At 44.9% G+C, this 23,208-nt stretch overlaps 1 protein-coding gene across 1 annotated transcript; it reads right to left on the bottom strand.

Moving 5' to 3' along the window:
- Positions 1 to 279: 279 nt before the first annotated feature.
- CDC42EP3 (CDC42 effector protein 3) lies at positions 280 to 22,658 on the bottom strand. Its single transcript, XM_033125528.1, has 2 exons — positions 22,354 to 22,658; positions 280 to 2,304 (listed from the first exon to the last, which is right to left on the bottom strand). The coding sequence occupies exon 2, from the start codon at positions 2,068 to 2,070 to the stop codon at positions 1,306 to 1,308; it is 765 nt and encodes a 254-aa protein (XP_032981419.1). The 5' UTR covers positions 2,071 to 2,304; positions 22,354 to 22,658; the 3' UTR covers positions 280 to 1,305.
- Positions 22,659 to 23,208: the final 550 nt, after the last annotated feature.

The following is a 23,208-nucleotide window of genomic DNA, read 5'->3' as shown; positions in this document are numbered from 1 at the left end:
AAGTCCCAGAAACGAGTTTTGAGAGGTTGGCATCAGTATTGACTTCAAAATGAAACGCTGATCCCACATGTTGTTGTTTCCTAAAATTGAGAGGCCCTGTTTCTGGAACCTCAAACCTTTGGGAAATAATAAAAAAAATTACAGAGTGGATGGAAATCACCTCTTACCTTATTTTAAAGGCTCATGTACACTTTAGAGAAGCAATTTTTCTAGCCCTGGGCTGTATAATAAGAAAATATTATTCTTTTATGTTTTTGTTTATTATTATAAACAAGCGAGTTCACTTTAACATTTACTCTTTATTGTGTTGTATGAAATACCTATGTAATGCAAGTATGTACTGTACTAAAATACCCATATTTCCAAAGAAGAATTACGTGGTGTAGCCCACAGTCTCTGCAGAAGCATCATGAGTAACATGTGCCTTTATACTTTACAATCCATTGTTGGCTGCTGTGAAAAGCAGAACAGATGAAGAGAAAAGAAAATAAAGCTAAGTATGAATACACGTTTCCAAACATACACATATACGGCTTACAATGGAAACAAGTCAAATGACAACATTCGATGTAATATCTATAAAATGTAGACTCTGCAATAAAAAGCCAAAGGCACATAAAAATATATTTTAACTTTAAAAATAACTTAGTTACAGTAATACTTTGCTTGTGTCTTAACCAACATGTAGCTGACAGGCAAATTTTTGCAATATCGATATAATATATAGGGGTATATAAGAGCTACAAGAAAATCCCCCAAACCCATAAACTTGTTCAAATGTGAAAACAGAGAAAAGTTTTAACACTGAAGAATTTGCTATGGTGAATCCAAACAATATAGAAAAGAGTCTAGAAAAAAGGCTTAGGTGTTAAATAAGTTTTGACTTCCTCTTGCTCAGAAAATGCCGGAATATTGCAAAGTTCCTCAATGTGATTTGTACAGCCCTTTGTCGCTAGTGCCCATCCTGGCCGAGCCAAATTCCTTACGTGTCTACAAACAAAAAATGTGAGCTGAACATCAGCCATGCCTGTTGAAATGGGTTCTGACCAACTCACTTCCTCTTTTTTCCAGGACAGGGTGTTTTTTTTGTTTGTTTGTTTTTTTACACTGTCTTTGCACACAGGGCATAGCAGGTAAAAAAATATTTTGTAGGAACATTATTTTAGAAAACCCATTGCACAGCTGCAAATATAGCCAGTGAAGCTCTTCTCTTCAACTGTGGTTCTTTTCTTTTCTTTCTTTCTTTCTTTCTTTTTCTTTTTGGACACCTTTTATCTCCAAAGGAAAATTGCTGGAGACATCCTGTTACTTGTTTTTATCCATGACATTCAGCACCTCATCCAGAAATGAGGGCCCAAGATCCAGCTGCAGGGAGAGGAGGGAGCCCGTGAGATCAGAGAGGGACTCCTCTGATTTAGTCTTTTCCTTGACAAGCTCGCACGGGACGGGATGGTCAAACATGTCCTCCGCCGGCCAGTCGGGGTACTGTTCGGAGAGGCTGGAGGAGTGGCTGCCCCTGCCCTGGCTGGACTGGGACGCCGACCCGCTGGAGCCCCATGAGACGTCCCCCTGGTGGACCGTTCCGTTCTCCAACAGACTGCTTTTCTCTGGAGCCTTTTCCTCCATGACGGGCTCACAGCTAAGCCTGGGCAGCTTTGCTGGCCCAAAGGACTCCTGTTTGGAACTAAATGTCACCGGTGACAATAAGGGCAACATGAGTGCTTGGGACCCTCCGATAGTGGGGAGGGAGATGGCGTTTTTGAGCACAGGTGAGGGCGTTTCTGTGAACACAGAGTCGGAGGTGCTGTTGGCCCGGAAGAACTCGTTATGCCCAGGAAACTGACCCAGGCGCGCTTTCTCCTGGTTTCCAGGTAAAAGCTCATAGTTCCCTTGAAGAAAGGAAATATCTCCAAAGACGTCGTGCTGGCCCTCTTTGCCGATGTGAATGGTGTGGCGAAAGTCTCCAAGGGGAGGGCTGATCATGTCGGGAGACAAAATATCCCTCAGTTTAAATTTCTTTCCTTTCTTGTTATTGGCAGCTTTCAGGTAAATTGGGGTCTTGGCTGGCATTTTGGAATTTGAGAATGTCTCTTTTGAAAGAGGGAAAAAAGGCCACTTTTTTTCACAGAGTTTGTATGTTCCTGACAATCCTTTTTGATAGGAACTGTCACACCATTTTTCTCAAGTAGCTTCAGAAGTGGGTCTGAAGTGAGATGGTCAGAGAGACCTTCCTGAAGTTAGAGCCAAGTGGGTTTTCTGGAGAGCCGGTTACGACATCTAATCCCTTCCACAACATGGACAAACCTGGAAAAGAAACCAAAGCAGGTTATAATTAGCTGAACCTTTAGGGCTTACTCAGGCCTGCCTTTTTCACAAGAGCCTAGAAGTAATGGCAAGACCAGTTCCCATCTAAAGCCAAGCTTTATTTTGTTGTTTCCCTCCATTAAGTAGGGCAAAAACTTTAATCTTAAAAAAGATTCACTAATCTTAGTCTTACTTTAGGGAAAATAAGAAAGAGAGCAATGAAAAAACTCTAAATCTATAACATCAGCACTTTTTAAACATGGCCATGGACACAATTTCCTGGACATGTCTAAGATTTTATTTCTTTTCCTCTATTTTGAGAATTGCAGTCAGCACGTGACCAGAGTGATTTCAGCTCCTGACACATACAACTGGATTTGTTTTAAAATATTTTTTTCTGTCTTGCTTCAGCATTCACACTGGCAAGACTAATAATATTGTATTGCTCAGTTTTGTAGATAAATACAATTTATGCAATAAAATGAATAGTCCGATAAGGGAAGGGGCAGAAAATGTCATTTACTAAGTGAGAGTGACTATTATATGCTAGTGTTCTACAAAATCTTAGTGAAATGCATTCTTACAGATGGGAAAACTGAGATTCAGGAGTCAAAGAGATAGTAATAACAATTAAAAACAAAACAAAACAAAAAAACAAACAAACACCCTTTCTCAATAACATACAGCCAGTTAATGAAAAGAGCCAGAGCTGGAATCAAGTTATGGCAGAGAGAACTGGGCTGTCCAAAATGTCAGGATTTGGAAGCATACTGAGATGGAAGAACAAATTTGCTTTAAGAAAAAAATGTGATTGAATACAATAGGTTGGGTCTTCACTTGGGAATACTTTTGAAACAGTTACTTATAAGCTTATATCCTCCTCTCCCTGTGGGAGGCAGAATTCCTGGCAACCCTGCCTCCTGGTACTAAAGCTTTTGTAAGTGGAACCTGTGACTTACTTCTAACCAACAGAACATGGTAAAGGTCATGGTATGCAGCACCTTGATGAGGTTACATTATAAAAGATTCCATCTCAGCAGGCTGGCGGGGGACTCCCTTTACTGGTTTTGAACAGGGAAGCTGCCATGTTGAAAGAGCCTATGAGATGAATTCTGCCAACAACCTGAGGGAAGCTGGAAGTGGATCTCTCCCCAGTCAAGCCTCTGATGAGACTGCAGCTCCAACACCTGGTTCACAGCCTGATATCATGGAGCTAAGCCCTGCTCGCACTCCTGACCCACAGAAACTGTGAGACATTAAATGGATATTATTGTAAGCCACTAAGTTGGTGGCAATTTGTTACCAGCACAGAAAACTAACAGCCTCCCTGCACAGGCTACATGACACAATTAGAAATGATGAGCTACAGGAAGATTTGGGCGCTCTCCGTTTACCGATGAGAAGTTCTTCATCTCTTGAAAATAACCCTCCAATTCTTTAGTCACATCAGCGGACACGGAGTAGCTAAAACCTCTCCCACTGCGGGAATTCCTGCAATGGCTTTGCTGCGATCTCTCCCTGGCCACAGAGCAAATAAATAAAGAAATGCTCCGAGGGGTGGGTTACATGGCAGCTTGAAGAGAGCCACATTTGCTTTGTAGCAGCTGGAGGCTGGCTACATTTGCCCCATATTTCCTTCCTTTCAGCAAGAGTTTTAAATGCATTTCCCTGTGGCAGATGGTGAGGACTATGCTCCAGCACCCACTGGCAAGGTGACGGGCTCTGCTGGAGAAGCCACTCGCACCCAGACCTGTGAAGGCAGACAATGAGCTGGAGGGACCCAGCCCACTCTGGCTATGGGCTTGGGCAGAAGGCCGAGGCAGCATGAGAGTGTTTGCACCCAGAGTGGGCTATCCTCCACGCTGACAAGCAGGACCCCACAGTCACCGTCTCTCTACATTTCTCTTTAGTTCCGACCAAGGCACTGGCTCAATCTCCCCGAAGGGCTGCTGTTGTGGCCACATGGCGAGGCCCCGGGGGTCTGCTTTCCCACTTCAGGTTAGAAATGCACGGAGCCAGTGTTACTAAAAGAGACGCTTGATACAAAGCAAGAAGATGGAAAACCCAGTCATAGGAAGACATTCTCTTGCATAGTTTTAACTCTCATTTGGGTTTTTTAGCAGTAACAAAAGTTTAAATCCTAGGTCTTCCTTCTTCAACATCAGAACTTCCTTCCCCTGTAAGTGTACAACAGGCGAGGGCCGCTGCCAACCAGAGGCGGCTGGCGTTGCCCTCCTGCCCCTCTGGGCACAGCACAATGACTGCCTGCAGGAGCAGCTGGGGCACCGCCTGCAGAAGACGGGGACAGCCCTGAGGGACAGCTGCCTACTGGACTGATGTCCTCACACACAGCCAGGAGGGCAGCTTCCATGAAAAGATACAGTTTTCCGCCACTACTCAAGGACATGCAAGGGCTGCCTGTGGTCAGCTGGTGAAGCCAGGGTTATGCAAGGCCAGAAACCGAGGCAGGCCATTTCACATTAAAAAAATAAAAAGACCATGAAGTAACGGCCAGAGTGCAGTTCTCTGCCTTCTGACTGGATCACTCATATTCACCCTTTCCTTGAACGACAGGATGCTGGGGAGGAAAAGTGAGGAGAGGGACAGGGGACACTCGCTGCACTTGGAAGGCTCAGCGAAGAACGAACACCCAGTCCTCAGTCCCTGCCTGGCCATAGCCATGGCCACGGCCACAGCCTTGGCTCGGCAGGCCCCTTGCCAGAGGCTCGCTCAGCCTGGTAGAAAGTGGGTTTTAGGTCAGTGGTGTGGACCCAAGGGTGGCAGGAAAGTGACAAAATACAGGAAAAAAAAGTAAGGAAAGGGTTAGTAAATGTAGGCTCGATAAGCTGCTGGCAGTGAGGGAGCGGAAAGAACATACCTTAAAAGGCATTTTTCTTTCTTTCTACAAATATTTACATAGTATTTACTGCATGACAGGGACGTAGGCTTCTAGGACTTTGGAAACAATTTATCTTGAACTTCTACTATGGCCAGTGCTAAGAGTTCCTAAACACATTGCAACTTTATATATATATATATATATATATATATATATATATATATATATATATATATATATATATATATATATATATATTTTTTTTTTTATAAGGAATTTGGGGCAAAAATGTCATTTTTACAAGTTTAGGCGAGTTGACGTTTGTGACGTGATGATGGGATGTGGGAGAAATAACTGAGAGCTCTGACCCCATCCCTCTATCTTATCTGTTATCTTTTTTCCTCCAGCTCAGGGTCAACCATGCTCGTTCCCAGCAGAGACAATCTAATACTGATGATTTCCTACACTGACTGCTTCCTCCCCTCCTTTCTGAATATTCTAGGCTCCCTAGCTATTATCTAGTGGGCAGCCATGCCGTTTCCTTCCCAGGCTGACTGCTCTTTCAACATCTTATCTGCCATCGCTAATGCAGAGACCAAATGGGCAGTTTCTCCACTGGTGACCAAGTGTCTGGTGGAGAGGGATGTGTGTGTCTCCTGGGAATCACCAACACTGAATATGACAATAAATGTTTATTGAGAATGTCTCTATGTACTAGGCACTGTTCCAACCTTTGACGTGTACTAGCTCATTCACAAGAACCCATGAGGCTGCTACTATTAATATCCCCATTTTACAGATGAGGCACTGAGGCACAGACATTGAGTCACTTTGCCAAGGCTGCACGGCATCCAGGCACTAAACCAAGTGGTGGGGCTCCAGAGTTTGAGGTCTTGACACTTGATGAGCATACTCCCTGGGAATTCAGTCAGTTCCCAAATTATGAAGGGGATGCATTGTAAATCCCGTTTAAGATACAAATGTGTGATAACACACTGGGTTGATAAGGGCTGGGGACGGGCCTCACATACACTGACGGCATAGGTATAAGCACCAACAGGTCTAACACAAGGCAGTTTAGCAATGTCTATTAAAACTGCAAATCACATGCCTTTGGCCCTGGAATTCCACTTACAGAGATTTATCCAACTTTCGTATATAGGAAATCATACGTGTACAAGGTTGTCAATCCAGCCCAGTTCATAACAGCTTAGAGTTGAAAATAACCTAATTGTCCCACTGATGGAGGACTGGTAATATAAGGTGAATCCATACAAAAGAGTATTACACAGGCCTGAAACAAAGGATGAAGCAGCTCTTTATATGCAGATATAGAAAGAGCTTCAAAGTAAAAAAAAGATAGGTGCAAAAGTGTGTATATAATTTGTATTGCCTGCTATGTCTATAAAACATCTCTGGAAACATATACAAGAAGTAATATTGACTGTCCACAAGGAGAGAAAGTGGATAGAAGCAGACAAGGGTGAAAGAGAAACTTGTCACTGTATCCTTTTAAGATTTTGGATTTCCTAATGAATTATGAATTAGCTAGTTTAAAAAAAGATAAATAAATGGGTTGCTTAGGCTTCTTGCAGGGCCAATTTTATCCATAGGTCCAGAAAAGCCTATTGAACCTGAGTTACTGACACAAGGACACTGGAGGAAAGGCCACAGCAGGGTGTCCCCGTGGAGGGAAGCAAAGGTATTTGGATGTACTGGGGCTCAGGTATACAGCTAGCTCCTTGTTTGGGGTGGGGGTGGGGGTGGGGGCTAGTGACCCAGCAAGGCAACATTTTAGGATGGGATGGTCCTAAATGCCACAACACGAAATCCTGTCCCTCCTCACCGTTTTCAGAAAAGGAGATTTGGGCTCCAGGAGGTCTCTGATGGCTGACCAATTAGAGTGGAAAAGCCTGAATCAAGGGGACATCCAAAAGCTTTACTCTCTGCCCACAAGGAAGCAGGGCGTTCTTGTCATGGGCTGGTGGTGGGAGAAGAGGAAAGGAAGAGCTAAATTGGAAGGGCCGATAGGCCAGAAATGAATTCTTAGAGTAGAACTGGTCAGTGAGCCCCTGTGGGTGTTTTGCAAATTCCAAATGAAGAGAATTTCTAGCCTTTGTGTATCAGTCAGGACTCTACCTCCTCATTGAAGACCAGGCACTGCACCACCTGAGGGCTGCCCGCCGTCACTTGGGCCTCTCCTGATTTCCAGCTTCCTTGTGTTGCCATCTTTCCCTCTACCCCTACTCTCTCAAATCCAAAAATTAAATAAATAAAAGAGGCAGGAAGGAAGGAGGGAGGGAGGGAGAAAGGGAAGGCAGGGGAAGGGAGGAGAGGGAAGAAGGGAAGAAAACGAGGAAAAGAAAATTTTCCTGCCGTGTATGTAGCCCTTTCTCAAAAACCCGCCCCTTGACCTTGAAATGTAAACTCTCCACTATCGCTAATCCCTTTCTCTGAGTTCTTGGATCACCATTTGCTCCTCTTTCTCCCGCCTTAGATGACACTAGAGATAATATTCATCTGGGAAATTAGATTCTTCTACACACAGAGGTCCCAGTTCCTGGGCACTGAAGAGGACAGATTTGCCAACAAAAGGGCTCAGCTCCGCAGTCAGTTGTTTGTCACCCTTTATCAAGGTCAGAAAGAATGTCCAGCACATGTACAGGCAAGGAGTCCAGCTGCAAATGCACAGGATCCCACTTCCGTGAATTTGTGAGAAATCCAAGGATTCTAAGACACACAAGGGCTGGAGAGGAAGTTAAAGCCATGGTTTGGATAAGAAAAAGTGCCCAGGGGTCATTCCTGCACTAGGCTAGACAATTCTAGTTTCTTATTTGTTACTGATTTAAGCATAAGTGACAGTGTTCATAAGAGAAATCACCACAGCAATAGTAATTCAATGAAGGAAAAATGGAAGTGGCCCCTTGATTCATTTCCTTGTCATTCACCGAAAAGACCAGAACAGGGCGGTGGCCAGGAGGTGGGGAAAAACAAGAGGTTATGACAATGTGACACATCAAAAACTCAGTTCCTCAATTACTTAGAGTTGACTTTTTTGGCAACTCACAGGGCTCTAAAAATGAACAAAAAGGTTGAGATTTTTTAAAATTCCATTTATTTTAAGAAAGGAATGTTTGCTTTGTCTACTAATAGTTTTTAGATTCTTAGTGGAGAGAGGATGAAAAATTTCTTTCATACTGCAAAATAGGTTGTAATGCTAATTTAAAACACACATGTATAAAAACAGGGGCAGGTGGAGGGAGGGGTTGTAGCTGTTGGAGGGACCCGCCACCCTTTGCCTTTCCTCTGCTTTCAGGAAGTGAGCCTGCACGGGACTTCCCCTTGCTGCTTAGCTGGCACATCCTTCGATAGCCTAGCAAGGATATCCTAGCTTCTGAGCAGCTTTCACTTTGCCTCAGCGGTGTATCAGTGTGCCCGTCTTCCTACCACCCGGACACAGCACCACTGCACTATGGGGGCCCCAAGCAAAAATACTCAATTATCCCTCCTGTATAAACCAAGAGTCCCTGGGAAGGACGGTGACTCAGCCAGGAGCCCTCCACCACCTCCAAACTCCCAACCCTCTCTGCTGCCAACAAGGAGAAGACAATTCCACTGTGATAAGCCCAGAAAATGGTATTTGACCCTGGCTCCCCACTTTAGAGGGGATAAAGGCTCCCTGTAACATGTTCCTACATGTTCTGAGTAGTCCAAGCCGGGGCGGCGGGGGGGGGGGGGGGGGGGGGGAAGGGTAGGGGTACTAGGAACTCAGTCACACGTGAGAAGCTGAAGAAGTTGAGCAGCTTAAAGAAAACCCGTATACTGAGGAAATACCAAGCTTTGGGCTCTGAAGGGTGGGTTTCACTGTAATGGAAAAGGTGTTAACTGGCTCTGAGAAGGCTTAGGGTTACTAGGCAGGAGCTGCAGGGAAACAGATTTGGGCTTCTCCAAGGGAGAACCCAGGTTTCTGGAAAGGTGGGGAGGTGACGCTGAGCAAGGCATGGGATGAGGATTGCATGGGGGTCAGCAGCCTTGACTCTGAGCCCAAGGGGTGGCGCACTGAGGGTGAAGTTCCCGGCCCTGTTCATTCTGAGTCTCCCCTAAGGGAACAGTATCTCTGCTTACTTCCTTATGGCCCCATGGCACATTCACCTATGAAAATGCTCCGGCTTTCCCTAGAAGCCTTTCCATTGGAAGATGGATGTGTTTTTACTAATACAGTATAGGGATGATAAACCAATTTTTGGTACCAGAAACACTAAAATAGTACTACAAAAATGAGGGTGCTCACGCCAACCCTTTTGCAAACCTCTGTGGGAGGGCTTCTCCGAGTCAGACAAATACTTTTTAAATTCTAGGCAGGAAAAAAATTATAGTATTAGAAATTTAACATTGAACTGAAATAAAAAGCTAAGACAGAAATAAATACAACCAGAGAAAACCCAGTAAACAGCATCCTGAAGATGCATTTCATATTTTCAGCCTGTTTTACTCCACCCATGCATGAGAAGATAAAAATGCCTTTTCAGGTTTTAGATTCTTATCCTTTCCCCATGTCATCTAAACTGAGGACAGAACCATGTGCTGCAAGACTAAAACTCTATTAGCTCAGGTCCCAGCTGCCCAGTTGTCATGCAAATGAACTTGTAGCCTGAGTAGACTATATTTTATAGACCCACTCAGAAAGTCTATGATACATTTCACCTTCAATTATTTATAAATGGATTTCTTTGTTTATTATTCAGCTCCAGCTTGTATTTTTCTTTTACAGCCCCGATTATATAGAAACCCACAAATACCATACAGGAGACTCAGTGCTAATTTGCGTACACTCTTCACATTTATAGGCTCTGACTGTACTATTTGGAAGATTTTTTTAGAAGCATAACTGGCAGACAGAACATCCACCTCACAAAGTACCAAGTCTGCATTATTGAAGAGAGGCCATTATGCTCTTTCTCCCTATTAAAATGAGCTATTGGGGAGGACTCAGTATGGACGTTGATCCCTGGCAATTATTATTAGAATATAACAAGGCAGGAGGATGGGTTCTCTCAAAATGCCTGGCTCATTTATCATGACTAGTTTTACATGGGATTCAGCCTTAGGGGTAGTCAGAATGACCAAGGTAGGCACTCTAGTCTGGATATGAATCAAGTAAGGCCATTCCGTGAACTGCTCCCATGCTTCCATAACTAATGGGTCCACTTGATTTGTGAAGCTATGAGGACAATATCAATTGTCCTCGGAAGAGAACCTAGTTTTCAGCAATATTCAGCTAAGATATTCCTTCTAAACTCTGCTTAAAAGAAAGTAACTTGTGATGTTGCTTAGTTGCTCACAAAAAAACCCCTAATATTTAAGTCAGCAATTATTTTACGGAAACCCCAGATTCAGTAATAATAATATCAAATGATCCAAAATACCAAGTTTGACAGGTGTCCAGAAATTCAGGTTATGGTCACTTGACCCATACTGCCACCGAGAGCCAAGTTTCTCGTCCTCTGCCTTTATGGCACACACTTGAATACACTATTTCCCTAGTGGGTGAAGGAGCAGATAAGGGATTTCCATGCTATTCTCCCATCCTGTTAGGGCCCTTGACAATCATCCATGCTCACTGAATGAGCTGAAACATGGTTCTCTGCATGACACCAGCAGTGGGTTTATTTGGAACCTGGCGCTGGCCATTCCGTTCTCAACCCACTTCCATGGCAGGTTCCCCTGTGTTTTTCGTACATGAATATCTGTACATAAATATTTGTCCACTGAATGAATGAATGTCCCCCTCAGACTAGGCCGAGAGCTCTTCTATGAATGTGAACTGGGTCTTACCCACCTTTTTGCCTCCCGTAACACATGGTACACAGTGAACTTCACCAAGTTGAGAAGTGTTTACATCCACAACCCCTGTGAGACCTTCCACCAGGAGAGATGAGTTGATAGGCTCCCAGGCACCAAACCCCTGTCCGAGTCTACAGGGCTCCTCTAGAAAGCAGCAAACTTAAAGTGCCTGGTTCTCTAAGGAATTTGTACTTGTGAATGGTAACGGCTAACATTTGAGTACTTGCTGTGGGCCAGGCAGTAAGTATTAAAACACACCTCTGAGGAACCAGTCTTAGATTAAGTCTTAGGTCAATCAGTCTAAGAGTGGGGGAGCTAGGATTTCAGCCATGGCCGGACTCCAGGCCGTGCTCTTAACTGCTCCGCACTGGATAACGTGAGGACTGCCATGGAAGTCGGCTGAGAATGGAATGGCCATCCCATACTATCTGTCTAGAAGTATGACAGCACCAAGGGGAAATAATATACTATGATCTCAATATTAATGAGAGGCAGAGGTGATAACTTGACCTTGTCTGGAACCAAGAATGAGTAAAATGGTCCCAGACACCAGCTCCTCCAACTTTAATTCACTAGGACTTTACAATATTTTTGCTCTTGTCAAAAAGAATCTCAAAAGGAATTTGACTTTATGTAAAAGAAAAGCCAAAAGATTAAAATTCTGAGGTAATAAAAGCCTCCTGAGTCTCAAGGAGAAAAACAAACATCCTGTTCTTAGAAAATAGTGTTATGTGCTGTTAATTCTTTTCCCAGAGGAAGCACGTGCACTGGGGCTGTGTACCACCACACGGCTTTCACGGAGGACAATAGCTCCCTTTCCTCACTATTACACTTCACTTCCCTCTTACCTTTCTGAAACTCAGAACGCTGAGTTCCTTACACGGACTGTCTGCCCACCTTCTTGCCATTCATTAACCACTATTCATAACATCCTCCAAGAACTGCTTCAGTCACTTCCTTCCTGGAGGAATTCTCTTAACTCACTTCACGAAATCCAGGCTCAGTACTGCCTCGCTTGCAGGTTTCCTTAGGGCTCCTGCAGAGCTTGTATTTCTGTTATTTCCCTGTTCTCTGGTTTTGTGATTGTATGTCTGATATCTCCCGGTAGGTGGTGAGCTCAATAAGAACAAGGTAGGCAAAGGTGCTATATGTAAGAGCTGTTGGTAAAAATCACTTACAGAGCTTCTTGGGCTGTGGACACAGAAGCCCTCAAATTTTATTGAATGAACCCTTTTAGTTTTCCCTCTGCCCATCCCTTTGGACAAGGGTCTGCAAATTACAGTAGGTGGGCCCCAGCATATGACTCCTGTACTCTCTTCTCTTGGTAAATGGCAGAAGTTACCCAAATCCAAAACCTAATAGTCATCTCCAACTCCTCCCCCTGCCTCATTCTCTACACCAAGCCCCACCATTATGTCTCCTCTTGTACATCTGACTGCTTCAGCCTCACTTCCAGCCCTCTGATCTCGCTCCTGCACAAGGCTATTTTCCCCTTTACCTATTTATGGGCCTCCAACCTCATCTCCTTCCACTTTATCTTCCACTCTGTATCAAAGTGAGCCATCTAGATTGCTCTAGTAACCTTGTCACTTTTCAGTGGCAGGCCCACCCTTACAACCTGGAGATCAGATAGCTTGTGAGACCCACTTTAGCAATCTGGGTCCCAGCCCGACCACCCCTGCAGCTATTATCTCCCGCCAGTTCCCCCAAGGCCTCTTCAAGTGAGGTCGTCCAGTTCCTTGTTTCATCTCAAACCTACCAACTATCACACCATACTGCAATCAGTACTTGTCTCCCCCACTAGACTGACTTCTTCAGGGGAGAGACAACTACATTTAATTCATAGTTGGTACTGAATAGTTGGTCTTTTGAATGAATGAACAAGTAAGAAGGTTTGAAGGGGACTCTCTTGACTTCCTTCTTCTTCAACCCTGCCTGCTCTGCTGGCAATGCAAGATGGAGTTTTTCTACGACTCCTACAGGAAAAAAAAAAATCAAGTAATTTAACAAGGAATTGTTGCCTCTCTGTGGCAAAGGCTTTCTCTCATTTTTCCATCTGTAAGACATTTTAACCTTTCTCTATCCATGCATGGTAAGAATTTAACAGCCTATCAATGCAAGCCACAGTAATTCTACAGGCTCTTGCAGATCTTTTGTATTAAGTCAAAGAATATTTGTTGACGTGCTGTTTGAAAGGGAAATGACTTCTATCCATGACTGCAATGTGCAAATAGAGTCTTAGAGAGACAGCCAAGACTCAAGAAAAATTTGACAATACATTCCCCTGAATGCAGACTCACTACTTATATGTAAGTCACTCTTAAAGAATGAGGTCCCCGAGAAACAATGAGCTAGCCCTCCAGACCTTTCCTTTCAAAAGGAAATGAGTTAAGGGGGAATTTGGATTATTTGGCCCAAGATGTACAAGGGAAATTCAAGAAACCATAATGGACATTCTATGGAAAAGGATTGTTTTGAATATCAATGCATGACTAACACAGATCAGGTACTTAAAAAAATACACTTATCAAAAGAATGAATGCAGGGGCAAACAAAACAGCAGATAGAGCTCTCACTGCTCTTCTAGGCCTCAGGGAGGAAAGAACTGGGCCCAACTTTGACCAGCCCTGTAGGATCCTTGAAGAACTAGACACACAGGGATGCCAGTTACCTCAGGTGTAGATGGAGGTAATGACCCCAAACCTGCCTGTCTCACAGGTGATCATAAGCTGAAGGTGCAAGTCTTCATGCCAATAACCACTACGCAAACACAAAGCATTATCTTCACTCCAAATGAAAAACCAGAACACCTACTGAAATACAATATCGAAAGGGAACCATTCCAGTTGCCAAAATAACCACTTACATTTTCTCCTTAAATGCTGTCTTAGCAGTCAATCAATAAAATGCTTGTAGATGGGGCTAGAATGGTTTGTGTCTGCCCTGTGAACAATCTCCACAACTGGAAGGGATTCCTATCTCCAGCGTGATCAGAGGATAATTCCTTCTGTCAACAGAAGGCGGGGCTAACCTTTCCTATCCACGGGCACGCACCCTTATTCTCCAGGTGCACTTCTTCCAGCCTGGAGAACAAATGGCACTTCTCAAGTTGGGAAAGTCACAATCGACTGTTACCGGTCAGATAAAGAAAAATTTAGGGGTATATAGTTATTTTCTTTAAATATTTGGTAAACTGTCAGGTGCAAGGGATTATGTATTGTCCCAAGGAAAAACTAGGTGCATGAGTGATTAAGGTTCATGAGAAGGCCAGGTGGGGCTACATATGGAAAGAAGTCTAAAACAACTCTAGTGAATCAGCTTGAAGAATGGGGGAGGCCCCTCACAGGAAGCTTTCCCACTGAGTCCGAGATTGCTGTGGGGATTCCATTGGGAAGGGAGTGGGGAGAGAAAGCAAGCAAGCATCCCTGCACTGGGAGAGGAGTCAGGGTAATAAATATCCTCTATTCCATGTTCCTAATTTAAAGTAGCATCCCCTGGTATGTGCCTGTAAGCTACATGGACACACAGAGAGATGGCAGAATCACAGACTGGTGCTTCAAATTTATTTTACTCAATATTACAAAATATTTTAGGTTATTCAAAGTGGTTATTCACACTGTATTCCCTGGAACCCACAGAGCTCAAGGAGGGCACCTTTGGGACACTGGCGAAGGAAAGCAAGACTGAGAAAAGTAGTGCCCACCGCCCTACCCATCCCCTCCTTTTCTTTAACTACAGAAATCCTGCTGTCATCTGTGAATGTATTGGACTTTTATTAATGAGTGACTAACACAGATCTTTGGCTAAAAAAAGAAAAAAAAGTTTGAAAGAGAACTGGGCCAAGAAGGAGGATTCGTGCTTTCTCTCTCTCTCCAACTCTGAGGGCCTCAGTTTTATCATGTCAGAATGAGAGAGTGGGGCTGAGTTAAGGACCTGTCCATCGTAAAATGTTAGGGTTCTGTGATTCTACACATTTGCAGAAACATCTAGCGTCCAAGGAATTTTAAGAAAAAAAATATAATACTTTTTAATGAAGTTAAGGCTGTCTTTAGAGTCAAAATACTTTTTGCCAGTTTTTTCATTAATGTTTTCTCATCCTTCCTGCTATTAAATTAAAGGCACTGAGCAGTGCCAGTGACTCTCTGTGGGAGCCCCCCTTTCCTCATCTACAGAGAGAATAATGGTTAGTGTCTTCTTATAATACACATAACAATACACAGAAAAACAATACCCATAAAGTCCTGTTGGGCGATGAGCTTATTCCACTCAATGGAAGGAGCAATTATTATCATTAATTACTCTAAAAAACTAGATCTGCATAAGGAACAACACAGGCGGGAAGCTCACTGTGGGTATTTCTTCCAACCTTATTGCTTTTAGACCTTGGGATCTGGCCACCCAAACTAATTATTAAAAATATGGTGCGAGAAACCCCCCAAATGTTCCGGTTCCAAGCATAATTTCCCATTCGGAGAAAAAAATGGAATTGGAACGAAGTCACTGTTTTATTCCACATGCCACCCATGAGATATGTTGGCACGGGCATTCCACCAAGCTGGCAAGGGAAATACCACCTGGGTCCTCAAGTGAATCCACAGCTTAAGGGCCTCTTCCCAAGAAACACAGAACAGAATTTCCCCGTGAGCAAACACTTCCACTCAACTTATCTAAGGCCAAAAATCAACATGATTTTGGAAGACATCTCACTCAAGTCATCCGAGAGCAAGAAACAGTTTCCAGTTTGATGCTCACCGTGGAACACGTGGCTTGAGCTGATTCACTCAGTGAGAAGCGCTGGAGAGCCTTCTGAGTGTCTTCGGCTGGCCCCTCGTTGACTAACTCACATTCACAACAAACATTTACTGAGGGCCGACGACCTGCCAGACACTATTCCAGGAATTGAGGCTACAGCTCTGAGGCACTCACAGAGCTTACAGTCCGGTGTGGAGAGACGTAGGACCAATACGTGCACCGAACAAATGGCTCCTACAGTCATGGCTGAGGAGGTCTAGGCGAGCACTGGAAAACACGACCCGCATTCTCTTCAGTCCCTGGGCTGCCCGGCCTGTGCTCTCAGTGCACGCGTGGTACCGAGTCGCCACCATGGCACGAGAAAGCTGCAGTGGAAGTTGCAACTGCCCAGCCGAGAACTTTGAGGAAGTTCTGGGGGTGGCTTGCCGTTCAGAGTGCCTTTGATGGTTATTATCACCAGAAACAAACCAGCAAAAGCACCGCCCTTTGAATTTGAATGTTTTGTAGCCTCTGAATGAATCATTTTACTCTGACAAGACTTAAATAATCTAGGTAAGAGAAACCGATTGCTGGCTCCATGGCACTAAGAGAAGATGGTGCCATAGGCAGAATCAGATAATACGGCCAGGACTAGATTGCCCATGTTTGCATTAAGCCCAACTATAAAAAAGATGAATGCCAAGATTAACCAGATTTACTGGCTACTCTCAAGGAGCCAGCAATCTAACTAGGCAGCTACAAGAGAAGGTATAAGACACTAGAGAAACGCCTTGAACACAAGGAAAAAGAGTAATGGAATCACAGCGGTTTACAGCCAGTAGAGAGCTTGGAGAACCTCTATGCCCTTTCTCTGCACCCTCGTCCATTCCTCTTCCCCCACTTCTGATGAGGGGACAGAACCTACGAAGGGAAGGACAGGGATCTGCCTGGTGACAGAGCTGGCGGGTTAAGCGCCTAGAGCCCCATCTCCTGCTGTGTTAAAATCAATGTTATATGTCTGAACTGACCCTTGGCAGGAAATGTTTTTAAAAATAAATAAATAAGGAGGGAAAGAAAGCAAATACATTCCCAAATGGCAAAGCCACATTTCATCAAAAATGCCTTTGCTCGTTTAAAAAAAAAAAAAAAAGTGTGCAGCCTAAATGATTATAATGGATTTGAACAGCACAGGTCTTTTTCAACTAAACATACAGTGATCTATCATTGGCATGATGTGTCTACAAATATGACCTTCAAGTTGTCAGCAGAACATGACAAATTCCCAAACGTGTAAGCTGTCTAAATAAAGATCTGACTTTGAAGTCCCCCGTGTTCCATGCTGGCTCAGGCTGCCCTGCCAGAGATCCGTGCTGGTCTGTTTTACCAGCCCAGGGTTTTACATTATTAGCAGTAAGACTGCTACGCTAAAAGGTGCCACTGGTCCTAGCTCACTGCATTCTAGAGCTAAAGACTATACGAAATCATCTAGGGTCAAATGCCTCATCTGGAGAAAAAAACCCTGAGGCCAGTTACAACTTTGGTCAGAGCTAAGGCCAGTTTCTCTATGACTGTCTCCATTTAATTCTGCATTGATTTTATCAAATAGCAGAACGACATGGTGTTTGCTGGCATCTTCTGAGGTGGTCTTGTGGCTCCATTCCTGCACACCTTGTGGTTCTCTGAAATGCCCTTGGGTTCCTTCCGCTCTGAAGGGCAGACTGCAGAGTGTGGCTTCAGCCTCTGGCACAGCGTTTCTTGGAGTGTTTCCTGCCAGACTTCTCTGTGGGCAAAATGACTTGAGACTGGACACTATCTCCATGTGGAGATTCACTGTACACAGTGCACATATTAAATGCTCTGAAAAGTCCTGCAGCAAGGGACATAATGCAAACTGGTTTCCCAAAGAATCCTGTTCTGACATATCAAGGCACACATTAGGTGGTTGTTGCTGTATTAGCTAACTGCAAATGTGTTATCTAAGAACCAAAGGCTAGAAGGCTAATGATGACTTTCTCAATCATGCAAAGAAACTCAAATCACTGAAAATCTAGGTGTTTTCTAAATTTTAAGCTTGCAATTTCAGGATTCTGAAATTGCAATTAATTCATGACTTGGGCAAGCAATAAGGATCTAGCAAATATTAATTTGGAACTCGTCGGCTTTCCAATTCATTAGTTTGCTTGGCTACTCATAAATAGTAAACTTTTTAATATTAACATTATGGCTCGTATTATAAAACTGGATGGTTTAATTTTAAAAACTTCTTTTCCATCAGTGGTACCATCCATCATTATGAGACTCTGGTTCAACTTGGCATTGAAGAAGTATATCAAGGCCAAGAAGTATATCAAGGCCATTTTTTTTTTAAAAGCAAAGAAACATACCTGATTACTGCTGTAGAACTATTTGGCTACTTATTCTGGTTTGTGGGGTGTCATTTTCTTTTGTAGCGTTTAAAGGGTAGAGGCAGAAGGAAGGGAGGTGGACAGCTCTAAGGCTGTTGCCCTTGATTTTTAGGCAACCTGGGTTATTTCACGCCATCCTTTCCAGAACCTCTACTTCGGTTTGATCGGTCTCCTGAGCAGCCTCCCACAGCTAATCACAAACCCACGGTATCAAAGGCCGTGGAGGACAGGCAGGGCCCCCATGGGTTATCCAGGGCATCCCACTAGGTTTCAAAAGCCTCCTTACTCTATCTCTCATACCAGAAGCTTATCTAGCAATGCCTGGGGCATATGCAGAACTATAATGAGGCCCAACTTCCGCCAAGGACAGAGCCTTCTGCCCAGCTTACTTGTGGCTCCTGCCTCTTGCTTTAGCTCTCTTGCTTTAGCTTTAGCTCTCATGGAGCAACATCATTACGAAACATGTTACATGTCACCTGTGCCACGGACTGAAGGGCCACGCACTGTGGATGTGGTCACGGGGCTCAAGGAGATGACCATCCAGACCCTGCCACCCCTGACTTTCTAGAACTTCGAAGCAAGGACACGGTTTATACTAAGCTCCACTGCATGCCTGGCTCCTGAAATTCCTTGTTCTTGGCCGTGGCAGGGCTTTCTCGTGTGTTCCAGAGTCCTACATTTTCACCTAGTAAGTCTCTTCATTTTTAGTACAAATTAAACTACTTGTGTTTAACTCTAGCAGTTTGATGCTAGATCCTCTGCAGGAGAGGACTGTTGCCACACTCTTGGGATTGAACCCTCTTCAATAACACAAATTATTCACGTGGTATTTCCTAAGGCTGGCAATTACTGTTATCCTCCTTTGGGCTGTGACACAGAGCACTATGAAATAAGTTCTCTGCCAGGGGCCAAAAACCCTAACAAGAGTCAGACTTAATAGCTTCCCTGACCTTCTTCCATGGTGGTGGGGTGTGGTGTTTAGTATAAGCTCAAACAGACCAGAATTCAAACCTGATTCTGCTACTTACTTAGCTGTGTGACCTTGGCTAAGTTCCTCAACCTTTCTGAGTCGGTATTCTCATCTGGAAAATAAAAACAGTACTATCTACCTCAGAGTAGTTATGAATATTAAATGAAAGCACCAATATTAAGCACCTAGGAAAACAACAAAAGCAGCGTCAATAAAAGCATCAATCTTTCATTGAGCCTACTCTGGGCCCAGTACTGTTCTGAGTGGATTATATTTTAACTCATTTAATCCTCAGAGTAATAGTATTATCCCCATTTTATAATTGCTAAGTAACTTGCCCAAAGTCACACAAAGTAGTAAGTGCCTGAGCTAGGATATGAGTCCAGACAGCTTGGCTCAGACTGATTTCTTAACCTCAGGGCGTTTCCCTATCTTCTTACCCCAAAGAGCTGCTGACTTTCATGCAGATTAGCCACTCCAACGGGCACACATGGGGTTGTTAAAATGCATATGCATGTTTAGGTATGTTCCTTCCTGTGTACTTTGGGGCAAGCTACCTAATAGGTCTGTCCTCAATTCCCACAGCTGTAAAATGCAGATATTAACAGTTCCTCCTTCACAGAAGCATTGTAAATAAATGAGTTAATCAAGAAAAAGGGTTGAGAAGAGTGCTTGGTGCTTAGGGCAGGCTCCGTATACGAAGGACCTTTAACATCCAAAGTAATGAATAGTGTGATATACTAGGAGAATTCCTGGGTATCAGTGCTTAGTAAAGGAGATTTTGTGGCTAGCTGAATCCAGTAGTTTCCAATGACACTACTTGTTCTCTGACAAACATACTACATTTAAAATAGATTTAAATTCTGATTCAACCAATGAGTAAACAGGTCCACAGGATTCTGGCTAGAAAGAAATCAGGCCAGGCCTAAATGAAATCAGGCTGACAGCAAGAATTTCAATAATTAAAAAAATCAGAGCAGTCTTCCTGGAGGTTTTTCAGGCTATGAATTGTATTCCACCCACTGGGTAGATGTTATGGCTACCGGGCAAGGAGCTTGTGAAAAATTTATGGCCTGGTAAAAATCTTTGGGTGATACAGGTTAAAACAACTTGATTCCCAAATGCTGTTGAATACCACGGATTTTAGAAGTGAAAAACGGTATCTTTTGTGAGCATGCTGGATATAAAACACCACATTAAAGGAAAAGATGGAAAGCAGATAGGACAAACTAGCTCAAGTGAACATTTCTGTAATAATTTTTATGACTTTGTATTTACTCATCTTACACCACATGTAAATTTACAATAAAAAGAACACACACAAAAATGTGCAACACTTGCTACTCTAGCTGTCTTTACATGTTTCATTGGGATACAAAACAGAAATTCACTGCTCAGATTTTGAGGGAAGGGGGAGCTCATCTTATTTCATGCCTGTAGCTGCTGCCACAGCCGCAGCACCATGTTCCAATCATGGAATTCATAATGTAAATCTCTTGCAGATGATACCACTGGAAAGCTGACACTGCCATGGATCCAGAAACCCTCCCAAAGTTCTCCTCCAAAGTTCTTATCTGTGAGCCCAGAGGCTGGTACTGAGTGTTTCATTCAATGAGTGAGGCCTATTGGGAAACCAACATTCTTTGGGAGACTTAATGAAGAACTTTCAAACCTTCCTTGACTACATAAATAGACTTTACCATTGATTTCAATGCCAAACATTTCACAACTATCCCGACTTATCTCTGAGTGTTTAAATCTATTCTGGAAAGGGTTTGTGTCCCACATATACCTGTGTAGCTTACTCTTAATGCTATTATAATAGAGCTCATACAAATTACAGGTGGTATCAAAAAAAGACCTCTGGAACTGTCCAGGAAAGAAGTTTTCTGGTCGTTAGATGAAAGATCTTTCCAAAGTTAGAACATTATAGGAGTCTTTTAAATTGCCTTAGGGACACCTGGGGTGGGGGGGGCATCATCAGAAAGTGAGCATAAACCTCTTGTCTCTCTGCAATGATGTTAAGGAAGTCTCCAAAACTGGCTTGGCTATTCAAATCCGCACATCTGCAGCTCACCTAATTTTTGTTCTGTTTTAAAGGCAACACCCTCAAGAAACTCTTGGATATTGTGAGGCCTAAGAGCTGGGGGTGGGGAGGAAATCTTTGTCTCCTCAACATATTCCTCAGTTCCCTCCCCCTACCCAGCACCGCCCTCCCTAGAACCCCCTACACCCTCAGCACAAATCAGCAGCTACTCCCCCAAATACACTAGGGCTGGAAAGATTCGTACTGCAATACCCTCCTGACATTCCCATTCCTGCCCTCATTTTAATTCACTTTTTTTTTTTTTTTATAAAACAAAATGTAATTACTTGACTGTCAGCCTGGGCTGCACTCTGGGGCTTTTACTCCTTTCAACACAGCTGCGCTCCCGGCTTTGATGCTGCTGTCCACGCAGCTTGTCCCAGCCACAGCCTGGCTTACGGTAATGTAACATTCAAGTGCATATTTATTTTTAAACTGACCTCTCCTAGACTGTACGGTATAAAGGAGGTCCTGCCAAAAAATATGCTACTTTCTATTTATAAGATGAAACACATGCCTCCCAAAGTCGAGAGGGGGGATGGAGCATAATAATTCATAACGAAAAAAATGACTGGCCAGATCCATTCGTCCTCACAAGTCTGATACTTGTCTGCGTCAAGACACTTAGTTTCAAGAAGAAAAAAAAAATCATGAAAACGTTTCAGCTGTTCAGAAACCACTGTCAAAAAAAAAAAAAAATCAACTGCCCGATCTGCAGGTTAGAGCTCTGGCCACAATGCCCCTCTCCCCGCCCATCAAAGTAAGGAAAGGGCACTCGGAGGGTACTACCACCATCCATCTGCACGGTGCACCCATGTGCAGCCCTGTGGCAACTCACGAAGGGAGGGGAGCGGTAGCCATGTGCAGCTTGTTCTCAGATGGAAAAATGCAATAAGCGCCCAGAATGGCTGTCAGTAGCTCGGAGGGTGCAGCCCCACCCTGAATAGTGGATGGCACAAATAGTGGATGCCTGCGTCCTGTTCGTGGTGTCCTGACCCCTCCCTGTGTTTTTTATGTTCCCCTTGGACACCATCTGGAAGGTGATACCCTCGGTATCCTCGCTCCCTATGCGTTTCCAAGCCTAGCACCCCGCGCACGCCGGAAGCAGCCACGACCACCGGTCCAGCGGACTCAGACAAGCAGAGGAAGGAGCCGTGGGTAGGCAGCAACTCACCAGCACCCCCGAGGATCGCAGTCGTTGCCCCGGGACCCGGCGCCCCGCACCTACGCCTCCGAGGGCGCGCGCAGTCCCTGCGGGCTACGCTCAGATCCAGCCGGGTGGGCCAGCGCAGCGCCTCCTCACAGCATTATCCGCTCCCAGACAGCGTGAAGGCGCCCGAGGCCTCGGTCTCCAGGCTCGTCCGCCGTTGGTGCCCCGCAGCTGCGCTGCCTCTCGCTGAAGCCGCGGAACAGAGGGAAGAAGGTGCGGGCAGGACTGAGCGCGCGGCGGCCGGACTCCAGAACTGAACCTGCGAAGGGCGGGGCGGCGCGGGGCGGGGCCGCGGCGCGGGGGGCGGGCCGGGGCGGGCCGGAGGGCGCGGGCGGCGGGGCAGACCCACCCCGCCGCAGTACCTGCGCCGCGCCCAGGGCTGGGCGGACGGGCCGAGGTCACCCGCAGCTGGGCCTGAGGGCCCACGGAGGACAATAAGCCCCCATTGTTAACGCCCCAGTGCCACCCTGAGGGATGTGGCTTCCCTCCTAGAAGCTGTGTTCATCTCCCTCAGCACAAAGAAAGGTCGCGAGACGCTCGGTTCAGAGGGACCCCGGGGTGCTAGCGCCTGGGTGCCCGAGGACAAAGGGACTCCGCCCGTATCCCGGACACCTACGCTAAACCTCGTGCTCCCACCTCTCCTGGTCCCAACGAGCCGACCTAGCCCAACAAGGCTCAGGCGCGGCGAGTGACTCGCCACGAGAAGCAGGGCCACCTGACCGCGCCGCCCCAGACTTGCCGCGGGTCCCGGGGCCACTAGGATCCCGGGCTGGGGGGAGGGTCGTGTACTGTCAGTTTCCAGCTCGCTCCCCTCGGAGC

This window comes from Rhinolophus ferrumequinum, chromosome 13 (assembly GCF_004115265.2).
Source record: "Rhinolophus ferrumequinum isolate MPI-CBG mRhiFer1 chromosome 13, mRhiFer1_v1.p, whole genome shotgun sequence".
Lineage (NCBI taxonomy): Eukaryota > Metazoa > Chordata > Mammalia > Chiroptera > Rhinolophidae > Rhinolophus > Rhinolophus ferrumequinum.
Note: the sequence above shows the minus strand (reverse complement) of the source record. Positions and strands in the feature narration are given on the sequence as shown.